Here is an 11,993-nt window from a genome sequence, read left to right as displayed (position 1 = left end):
ACAAAATGTATAGCAACTGAACAACTGTAGCTCATTTTAATCAAGTAAATTAAACAAGCAGCACAATCTTTTTTCTCAGTGTAGTTCTAATCTGAATGGATGACTATGCAACTATAAAGGATATTCAAAAAGATTTGTTTAATGCACTTTAACATTGAAAGTTAACTCAAAATGCATGAGCAGAATTTTATGACACTGTTGCTCAGAGGTAAAACACATTAGCAGCAGTGCATTTGGGAAGGCCATGAGTGAGTTGAAAAAAAATGAACAAATAAAATGAACTCCCTTCAGGTGCTTGTGTTCCAGATATAAATATTTACTATGTGGAAACAATTCATGTGAATGTTTAACCATCAGATCCAGGGCGCTCAGTTGACACCAGAGCCTGTTAAACATCCAGCAGCAGGCGTGTGTGTGTGTGTGTGTGTGTGTGTGTGTGCCTGGTAAATATAATGTGTTTCACTGACAAAATGTAAGGTTTCACTGACTTTTGCAATCCAATCTAATCTAATCCACATCAGTTGACTAGGGAGAGAGATGTCTGCACACACACACACACACACACACACACACACACTCACTCACTCATTCACTAACACTCTCTTTCCCCAGGGTGAGAGGCTGTGTGTCGGACAGATCGACTCTTACAGAAACTTACCTTTGGCTGAGTGGCTGGTGGATCTGGTGTCTGATGAAGACACACATACACACACCTGGTTGCTCATGGGAACACTCATTGCACAGCTTCAAACAATGCCTGTTTGTTTCTCTTCTGATCTGGTTACCTAGGGAAACAAATGACATGAAATTTTTATATGTTTTTCTTTTGCTTCCACTGGTAGCCACGGTTCACCATCACTGCTATGTAAACAACAGGCCAGTCAATCGATTAAAACATTGAATCTATTTAATTACAATATGCTGGCCAAGATATTTGTGAAGATATCATGTATACATTACTTTGGCAGATGAATTGAATTGATACATGCCAAATTCATACAGGCTGCACTTTTTATTCTGCTGGAGCTTCTTTTTTCACTGTTTTTTCAGCATCTTACTCCATGAGTATCACTTTTTTTCTATTTCCTTTTTAAAATGGAAGTCAGTTCACATAAAAAAATACGTAATTGTGAAAATAAAAAAGTATATGTAAAATTAAATTTAAAATGAATAAAATCACATTGTGAGCAATAAAGTCATAATTGCAAGATAAAAATAGTACCTTTTCCGTAAAGTTACATTAAGACATTTCCTTCAACCCTAAAATAAAACACAAAGAAATGCATGATTTAAAATATGGGTAAAACAGCTGTGAAACATCAATGCAGAAAATGTCTTAAAATTTACAGTACATATGGGCTGAGTTGCAGTACATAGAGTGCAGTTTTGAGATATATAATCAGATTGTGTTATATGAAGTCACTGTCACAAGAAATTAGGTTACAATTAGAGACAAAGTCCAATAACTAATAATAATAAAATATTATTATTATTTTCTCTGATGTAGAAATTGTTTTCCATTTTAAAAAGGATAAAAGTATTTTACACATTGTTGATTATGCCAAATAAAAATTAACAGCCCTAGAAAACAGAACAGATGCATCGTATTTAAATAATAAAAATAAATAAAGAAAATAAAGCTGAAAGCACCAAGGTGAATGATTCAGACCCAAGGAGGGATGGCCTATTAACTCAGTGACCTTGAGCAAATTTGACTGCTTCATGGAGATTGTATTTTGCTAAGGAATCCTATACAAAGTTTCAGGGATTTTAGGTATAATAGAGAAAATGTTATTTCATCTGAATGCACATTTAGAACATTTTTCTGCTTAATTAAAAGCAAATTTGATTTTAGTGACTATCAACACATAGGAACACACAAAAAGGTACAGACGGTATTATACTTGAGATGTGACTTTACACAATTTCTTTTTAAATTCATCTGGATTAACTTGTGTAATTATCTCAAACATCTATCGTCTCTGTCCAGACAGTGTGTGTGTGTGTTGACTTTGGGCTCCAATGCTTTTCTGTCACCACAGCAGCAGGTCACCCGGGCGTGTCATCTTACTAACTCGGGTTTCCTGTGTGATGGTGAAATAGGAACGGTCTGGAATCCCACCCTTTCAGACAGGCCCGAGACACAAACGTAAATACTCACATCTTCCCCAAAAATGTATTGAAGAAGTTTACTCGTATGACAACTCATTAAAAGCTTTCTGTTTATGTTGTCTTAAAAATTGAGGATGGAAGACTAAATTATTTTACAGGTAACTGTCATTTACGACTGGACGAGCATTGAGTCGCCAGGGAAGAAACTCTATGCTTACGGATAGGGTGGAATTCTAACATGTTATTATTAAAAGATGGAATGCTGTCAGACCAGTTCTCTATTATTTCTCTGTAAACACTGGGAGTGTGGAGACAGAAACCAGCAGGGAAAAAGACTTTCCTGGTCACAAACCTTTTTTCAGCACACAAAAAAACTGTTTTAGCATAATGAATTATACAATGTGATATTACAAAAAGTTTTTTTTATTCATAACCTTTTCAATTTAAGATTGTGTATGGAATATAACAGATAAATGCTTGTTTTGTCCTGGTATGTAATGTCAGAAGCATTGTTTGAAGAGATCACCCAAAATGACAATTCTATCATAATTTACTCACAAAAAGAATGTATTTTGAAGAATGTTTCAGCTATTTTTGTTTTAGCTGTTCCATAGAAAAAAGAACATAATAGAATGACATGAGGGTGAGTAAAGGATGACAGCTCTTTCTTTTTTTGGGTGAACTATTCTTTTAAGGTACAAATAGTGGTGATAGACATTAGCATGTTGCTAAGCTAACCACACACATGTCCCACATAAATTGAGTAAAATACACAAATTGTAGTTAACTTAACAATTTATATCAATACTTGGTCAATTTTTTTTTAATCAATTTCTCTTTCCTTATCTGCCTTCTTGAATGAATTATTTTTCAGAGCTTGTTGCAGTGCTTTCTGAGATTGCTTTCTTCACATTATATTGTATGTACCATGTAGTTAGCGGCTTGACTGTACTTTAGCTACTGATTGCAAGTAGTTTGTAAACCATATTGATTAACCACCATTTGGATACTGGGGGAATGCGTCCTCTCAGTATCTAGTTTTGTGATTGCAGCACTACTTGTGATTCACAATACAGTGATTACAGCACAGACATGTTATGGATGAGCAGCTAACTTATATAATACAGTATAAGAAGATTAAACATTCAGTTAGAATGTTTACACCTCTTTACATCAGTGATACTACGGTAGAATAATTCTGTCTTCAGAATAATTTATGCTGATTCACATCTGCATCTTTTTAAGCATCTGTCACCACACCTCAGGATGGCTGGGCGAGGCGGTATGACAGAACAGTTTTCTAAGTGTACGATTTGTTTTAAAGGAGTGGAATATGTTTAAATAAGAGGCTTGTGTTAAAGACAGAGGTGTGTACTTAAACCATGTAGCTTTGAGTTTGTGTGAGAAAGTAAATGAGAGAAAGAAAGAGGGAGGAGTTATATTTAGGAGGTGTGGTACTTAAAAATAGACAATTATTTAAGGTACGGGCGGTCATGGGATGCTTTACAAACACATGGAAGAAGAAAACACAATCACACGCACAAATGCTGTATCCACAGTATGGCGCGATTTTCCCATCAGAATAACTGTGAATAAGCTTTCTGGACAGGGTATGAGAGATTAAAATTTTTTATTTATACGTTTACTATCTAAATATACATCTTTAAAAGACTAAAAAAACACAATCAAACATTTTTTGGACCATGTGATACGTCAGTCGCTAGACTCAGTGCTGGGCACTGCTGATTAGGTCATAGGTGACCTGTGTGATGTCAAAGGCTTGATGTGAACACTGAGAGGAAAGCAGAGTTTCCACTGAGGTTTTTTGGGAAGGGCTGTAGATAATACGAGCACGTTGCGATTCCACTTCCTCATCTGCCCAGCAGGGAGCAGGCATCTCCGCAGAGTACAACAATGGAAACACGCTGCCCATATAAACGCTCACAAACATCTGCTTCAACACGTTAATATCCCTCTGAAATACACAGAAACACACATTGCATGTAAACAGCATGAATAAATACATTAAAGCAATACTGTGGCAGTCGTGTGATGCTCACACACACTGTACCTTATCAGATCTTCTCAGGTTACTCTCTGATTCAGTCCATGATTTCTGTAAAACAGAAACAGTTTAACTTTAGTACTTTTGATAACATCTGCCCCATTTATAACATTATACCCCATGTATATGATGGTATATTTTTGTCCCCAGAAGTTATTTTAAGTAGACAAAAATTAAAACCCTCTTTGGCTATGTTCTCAACTGGTAAATCAATTAAAATATTTTTAATAGTAATTTAATTTATAGTTAAATTAAATAATTAAGAATTAATTTTTATTTAATTTTTTTAAGATTTATTTATGGGCTTTTATGCCTTTAATTGGACAGGACAGTGTAGAGTAGACAGGAAAGCTTTTTTGGGTGAAGAGAGAGGGGAGCGGGATCGGCAAAGGACCACAAGCCGGGATTCGAACTCGGGTCACTGTGAGCTCAGTTGTGCTGTATGTGTAAGTGTGCGTTTATTTGACCGGTCTCACCCTAAAAGCATCCATCAGGTCTGGCTGATCTAGAACATCAGGGAAGGATGCTAGAACCGAGCTGCAGATCAGATCTAGGTAGAACACAGAGCCAAGCTATTTACATTAACTTTTACATTCTCATTTACATTTATGTTTAAAATTTACATTTGCTATATAAAAAGAAATTGTATATAGTGTTGTGATGTGACAGACACTTCTGATACACATTAGATACAAATCAAGCACTAAGACAAATCTAAGAAGATCTAATGAAATGTGTGTGTTACCTGCATTATACATGGTGACTCTGTCCAGTAAAAGAGCATCAGCGAGTATTTGCCTGTATGTTGCCAAGAGATGTATTGTGGACAGACTTCCTACTATAGTGTCAGGCAGCAGACTTAAGAAACATTAAAGAAAAAAATATTTAATAACAAGACCATTTGTGACCCTGGATCTCAAAACCAGTCTTAAGTGTCAATTTTTTCGAAATTTATGTTTGTTATGATCGGACAATATTTGGCCGAGATACAACTATTTGAAAATCTGGAATCTGAGGGTGCAAAAAAATCTAAATATTGAGAAAAATCGCCTTTGAAGTTGTCCAAATGAAGTTCTTAGCAATGCATTATTATGCATTACGCATATTATGCATTTACGGTAAGACATTTACAAAATATCTTCATGGAACATGATCTTTACTTAATATCCTAATGATTTTTGGCACAAAAGAAAAATTGAATTTTGACCCATACAATGTATTTTTGGCTATTGCTACAAATATAGCCCAGTGACTTAAGACTGGTTTTGTGGTCCAGGGTCACATGAATATTTATCAAAAAACACTGTGGAACCCTAGAGTTGACAATGGAAATATAAGCAACCGTTCAAAAGTTTGGGATCTTTTTAAAGAAATTATTATTTACATTTAGCAAGGAAGCATTAAATTGATCAAAAATGAGAGGCATTTATAATGTTACAAAAGTTTAAAATTTCAAATAAATGCTTTTCCTTTGAAGCTTCTATTCATCAAAGAAAATTGTATCAAAAAATTTAGCAGCATAGCTGTTTTCAACATTGAGAATAATACAAAATATTTTTGAGCAGCAAATCAGTGCATTAATTAATTAAAAAAATTGTACTGATCCACACTTTTAAACATTAATGTACTGTATACTCTAGTGTTTAGGCATTCTTACTTCAGAAGCTCTCTGCTGCGTGTGTTTACTGATTTGAGCTTAACAACAAGTTTAGGGATCTTCCTGGACAGCAACATCTGCTGAAACACACCGGTAGGATATCCTAAGGACAGAATAGAAGAGATGAGTTTGTGTGTTTGTGTATGTGTATTTTTGTAAGAGAATGTTACCTCTTTTGGTAGATGTGGCATCCATATCAGTGTCTTTCTCAAATGGTGTGCCACCATGGACAGTGAGCTCTTGTGTTCTGCACACACATGCATATAGTGTTTAAGGATGTTTTTAAGAAAAATATAACTGCTATGCATCTATCATATTCTAATAAGTGAATTAGTGTGTACCGTAGAGCAATGGGGGCTCCACTTTCATCAAACAGTTTAAGGAACGCCCAGCCACAGCTGAGGTCTCCTCTCTCCCCTGTGGACTGAAAGACAGCACAAACATTTTTACCACAGAACCCTGTTACTCCTGCGCAAGACGATTTTTACTGGATACTGAAGGAAACCTTGGAGGTAGTTACACCACTTTATTCCATTAGTAAAGGGATATTTCACCCCAAAACATAAAATGTTGTCATCATTTACTGTTGTTCCAAAAATTGAGAAATACAATGGAACTCTACTGAACTCCCAATGTTACTTAAAATATCTTCTTTTTTGTTCCGGTGATGAATGTTATCCTTACAGGTCTGGAATGACTCCAGAATGAGTAAATGACAGAATTTCTTTAATAGATATCATTGTGTGTGTATATGAAAATATGTGAGAGAGTAATAGATAAGTGATCTTTTATCTTTCTGAGGTTAGATGAAGGTCGTATGTCCTCTGTGATCAGAGTTGGGTGGTACTGTCATATGATTGTTAAACGATAAGAATTTTTATTGCTAGAAATAGTTACTCACATTTCTTATGTAGGTTACACCCAATTCAAACAGAATTCCAAGATCAGGAGATTCAGAGTCCCAACGCAGGAAACAGTCTCCATCCAGAAGACAGGGCAGCATCCCAGTTATCTGAAATAAACACACAGGGAAAAATACGGATTAAAAGGATAAACGGTTGGGTTACATAAACATATATACAGTGAGGTGAAAATTCTGTATTTTTAATTTCATACTTTTATTATAAATTATATTATCAGCATATCATATGTCTACAGTGCAAAATCGTAAAAATCACAAAATTGATTTGTTTCAAAATGTCAGAATCTTAGAACTTTCTTTATTTCTAGGTTTAAATTTGATTCCAAATCCCAGATTTTTAATGTGGCCTCAGACTTTTGCACATGCATTTGCATGTGTTTTAGTGTAGCTTAGTCTTACCCGTGGAGAAAAGCTCCAGGTCTTTGGGCTCTTGGAGTTGTAAGTGGCTCTGACTGTGTGAATGTTACTCAAAACCTGACGAGGAAAATTTTAAAGTAAACTCAAAAGGTGGAACAATGGGTGAGAGAGAAACAATGGCACCATGTACACTGCATTTGTGTCACACGACACCTGTTTGCAATAAACTTTGGGAAGACAAATGGGTTTTGAATGTGCATTAGAAATGTTCTGCCATTTACAATGACTTAAGTGACTCATTCAGAAACATCAAAGAAAAGATGAACTGTGCACAAAGTGCACACCATAATACTCAACTTATTATCTATAAACATGCACTGAAACACTTCCTGGTTCTCTCCCAAATATAAAATTCCTGACGATAAGTAATCAAATAGAATTAACGTCCACAGTGTGCAGAAAAAAATCCAGATTTGTGAAAGACAAATATCGTACAGATACCAACCAATGATTAAACTGTTAACACTCAAGACTGAAATATGCCGTAGTATTTTACACTCATGCTTTCGGATTGCAACTGTATTCATTCAAGCACCCCAGCTGTTAATCCCATGATGCTTTGCTGTTTGTTTTAGGTTTCAAATGGTTCCACCCTGATTACTGTTTCACATGAGCAACACTTAATTTCAGAATCGAATGAAGAATCATTACTCAAGCTTTCCACGAAACATTTGTATGCAAATCTCTCTCTTTTAAGTTCATAAAGGGGCAATCATTCTGGTTGTAGGTGAAGCAGTGTGTGCGTGTGTTTGTGTGTGTGTGTTACCTGGGTTCCATTAAAAGCACAGAGCCGAACGTGCCTGCTAAGCACCTGTAACCCGACTCCGGGGGGTGGGATCATTCTACAGCTCCACAGGGTCAGGATTAAACTCACTCTAGATGGCCGGCCGTGAACCTGGGCAAATACACACATACACATTTGAATAATTAATTTTTTTTTAAATGTTTTTGAAAGCAGCCTCTTATGCTCACCGAGGCTGGATTTATTTGAAATATTATTGCAATTTTCTATTTCAATAACTTTTCATATGTATATTATTTCTGTGTTGGCAAAGTTGCGTTTTCAGCAGCTATTACTGTAGCTTTCACATGATCACATGATCCTTCAGAAATAATTATAATATGCTGAACTGCTGCTCTATTACTTTTGGTGCTCAATTAGTAATTTTGGTTCTAATTATCATAAATGTTAAAAACATTTTTTTTTATCATAATATTTTAATGGAAAATGTGTTATATAAGAAGTCTTATTTAACATTATACATGTTTTTACTGTTCCTATTTATGCGTACTTGCTGAATAAAAGGATCACGATTTTCGTATTAGAATGATTTTCGAAGGATCATGTGACACTGAAGACTGGAGTAATGGCTGTTGAAAAAAATTATAAATGTAACATTTTAAATTGTGATTACTAATTGTAATTACACTTCACAATATTAAGTGTTTTTACTGTATTTTTTCAAACAAATGCAGCATTTTTTTTTTTTTTACATTTTTCAAATATATTTCTATACATTATATTTGTGAATATTGTTATTAAAATCTTAGTAAATGTAACTAGTGTGTGCTTTGCAGTTTGGTACCTTGCCTGTGTCTGGGTCCATATGGAGATCTTTAAAGGAGAGTTGTGACTGGCTAAGCTTGGGCTGAATGAAGTGACTTACTCTATAAGATCTCCCTGCTTGGCACAAACACAAAAGACACACATATGATACCACTGTAATATATCATTATAAAATCTGAATTCTTACCAGATGTTATAATGTACAACAATCAAATAAACTGCATTTTAGGTAATGGCGTTTCATCTATGGGTTTTGAAAAATAACAGGTCAGGAAGTGACCTTCCTCTAAGAGTCTGGAGAGAGTGGAGGGTCTGAAGCCTGGTGGGATGGCACCCATCGCTGAAAGCACATCAGTAGCATCTATCTGCAGAAACAACACACAAGCACATTTCAGTATGTGAGGGTGCTAGTTAGAAAGTTATGGTAATGTGTATTATAATTAGTCTTTTGATTATTAAAGTGATAGTTCACCCCAAAAATAAAACTTCTGTCATCATACTCAGCCTCAAGTTGTTTCAAACCACTATGAGCTTCTTTCTTCTTTTGAAAAATGTTGGTAACGATGGATATGGACAACTATTTGCTTACCAACATTCTTAAAGGTTTGGAACAACATGAGGATGAATAAATGATGACAAAATTTTCATTTTTGGGCGAACTATCTACATAGAAGGGTATAATTATCTACATAGAATATACCTCAGTAACAGCCTTCCGCACTGTGTTCCAATTGGATGTTTTACTAGTTGGACAAGAGACAGTATTTGATCATTTTCTTTATTAAATGCTGCATATTAACTTAATCTTATTTTTAATTCCTTTCAACTTCAGAAATTGTGAGCTATATTATACACAACAAAATATGAAAACAATGCTGCCATCTAGTGGAGAGAGGAAATATCACCTGGACTTTATGTCAGGATCCTCCTCTTCCTCTTCACTCTCCCCCTCATCCTCATCCTCATTCACTCTCTCACCATCCTGCGGAGAAGACGTCTGAAAATGCACAGTTAAGGTACATTTACAGATGCAATTCATCCATGTTAATGTTCTACACACATATTCCTAACTGACTGCAAATTAGTGCTTAGTCTTTTTTTATTTTGTTCATTCAAGAGTTTTATTTGTATATTTATAAAATATACACAGCCTACACCAGTCCCTAACTGCTCTGGAATATGATTTAGACAATGTAAAAGTATAACATAAAGATACATAAAATACATATTGTCAAAATGAATCAATCAAAACAATACTGTAAATCATTATTAAAGCAGTAAACTGCAGGAAAACAGTGAGATTTGAAATGTTGTTTTTTCCTCCAATCTTTATGTCAAAATTTACTCTATAGAAATTATCAACTTGCTCATATAAAAAGCAAAAGTGAATTTAAAGACAAAAATCTAGGGTTTTGATTCAGTTTTGTTTAAACAATTTATGGCTTTCCCCAATAATAAAAACACTGTTTAATGTGTGTATATGACTTACATCGTATCAAATACTTGCACTGTGCATTTAAATGCACTCACTCAGTGCCTGTGATATTATACGCACCTTCAGGAAGGTTTTGGGCACCAGGCCATTCTGGCCTTTTGAGTTTTGAGCCAGCCACCATCCATCCTTATTCTTAGAGAGAACTTTCAAAACCTCTCCTTTCTGAAACAACACAAAAAAGACAAATTGCTTGGTGCAAGAAAATAACCTTAACTGAAGTATTCAACACCTAAATTAAAATATTATGACAGGAACCTGGATGCTGAGGTCCCCTTCTTCCTCTCCCGCAAACGCACTGAGAGCAATGTAGGAGACAGATCCCTGTCCTGTGGCAGTTGGACCGATATCCTCATCACCACTGTCAGCATTATCATTATCATCATCATCATCGTCATAATCATCTTGTACTTCTTCTTCAGCATCTTCATCCTCAGAGCTCTCATCATCTTCATCACTATTTTCCTCCTTGCTCTCCTGATCTGTCTGGGACGAACTAGGTCCAGCCGTCCTACATGGCCAAGAAAAAATAATGGTATTAAATATTTAAATTTTATATAAATGATTTCATATGGATAAAAGCTGATCTAAAAATCGGTTTGATGGTTTGTTTAAATGCATGATAAAGTCTCTGGGACCTGTGCTGGTCAGGTGAGTAAGATGTGTTCGAATGAATGAGGTTACATACTCATCATGAGGCTGCAGCTGAAGAGCTAGAGACTGTAGACGCTCATGTAAAGTCAACAAACGCTTCTCCTCTTCCCTCTTACACTGGTCATAATTCCCCACTGGAGCCGGCTCATCTGCCTGCACACATGGAATTCAGCATAATAATAGCAGGATCTAACATATAGGTTCATTAAACGTTCATCAAAAAAAGAGAGAGACAGAGAAAAATATACATACACATTTTATATGTGCAAGAAAAAAATATTTCAGAAATATTTTTTTTATTATATGTTTTTATTTATTAAATATGTATCAATTTATGTGAGATGAAGTGACAATAGCAATACACAGACATAAACATTACTTTAGATAATTTCTTCAGAGTCCTCATAATTTCCTCCACTGCCCGCTGTAACTCTTTGCACCTGAAATGCAACACCATTACATAACACCATTACAAATCACCAAAATCATAGAAAAACACAGAAACTATGCTCTATTTGACCTAGTTGATGTAGAGACGTTCAAAAACAAAACAGAAGGGAGACGTCTTTACCTCTCCAAGATCTCTGTCCTGTCTGACGCATCTGGTTTAGCAGCATTCTGCACCAAAGCGTCCACCTAAGTTACAGGACAGATAACAGTGAGTAGAGGTTTAATATCAAAACCAGTGGGTACCAGCAAAGGAACAAACCATTCAATCAATTAAATTAAATTAATTATTATCAACCTTTCTCTTGATGTCATCCGTTTCTCTTTGAACTGTCTGAAGAGGTCCTCTCCTTTTCGGAGGCATCTTCTATTCGTCTTCAACAGAAAATTTGATCACGCACGGTATTTTGAACGTGTGATTTGATGAAACGTCCCAGTCGTGCTCAGGTTTAGTAAAACAGAAAGCATCGGAGGCGCCATGACAGACGCTCCGAATAATGTTGCTAAGATACTTTTACGCGACGCTGTTATTACATCATCACTGCGCGCGAGAGCGCATAGAAGTGCAATCTCAGCTATGAAAGTGTACTGTTAATTTTTTGAACCATATGATTTTATTTGGTCAATTCCATGTGCATAGAAGAAATTCGGCTAATCTAG

General features: G+C 35.5%; 1 protein-coding gene across 1 annotated transcript; it reads right to left on the bottom strand.

The window, feature by feature from the left end:
• Positions 1-3,731: 3,731 nt before the first annotated feature.
• nphp1 (nephronophthisis 1) lies at positions 3,732-11,930 on the bottom strand. Its single transcript, XM_058748845.1, has 20 exons — positions 11,632-11,930; positions 11,458-11,522; positions 11,266-11,326; positions 10,921-11,039; positions 10,491-10,743; positions 10,296-10,397; positions 9,646-9,737; positions 9,441-9,483; positions 9,021-9,105; positions 8,760-8,854; positions 7,940-8,068; positions 7,156-7,230; positions 6,736-6,846; positions 6,176-6,258; positions 6,005-6,081; positions 5,835-5,937; positions 4,923-5,035; positions 4,654-4,727; positions 4,184-4,228; positions 3,732-4,087 (listed from the first exon to the last, which is right to left on the bottom strand). The coding sequence occupies exons 1-20, from the start codon at positions 11,695-11,697 to the stop codon at positions 3,839-3,841; spliced, it is 2,040 nt and encodes a 679-aa protein (XP_058604828.1). The 5' UTR covers positions 11,698-11,930; the 3' UTR covers positions 3,732-3,838.
• Between the last annotated feature and the right edge of the window lie 63 nt (positions 11,931-11,993).

This window comes from Onychostoma macrolepis, chromosome 17 (genome assembly GCF_012432095.1).
Source record: "Onychostoma macrolepis isolate SWU-2019 chromosome 17, ASM1243209v1, whole genome shotgun sequence".
NCBI lineage: Eukaryota > Metazoa > Chordata > Actinopteri > Cypriniformes > Cyprinidae > Onychostoma > Onychostoma macrolepis.
The sequence above is the reverse complement of the archived record's forward strand: the minus strand, read 5'-3'. Positions and strand labels throughout refer to the sequence as shown.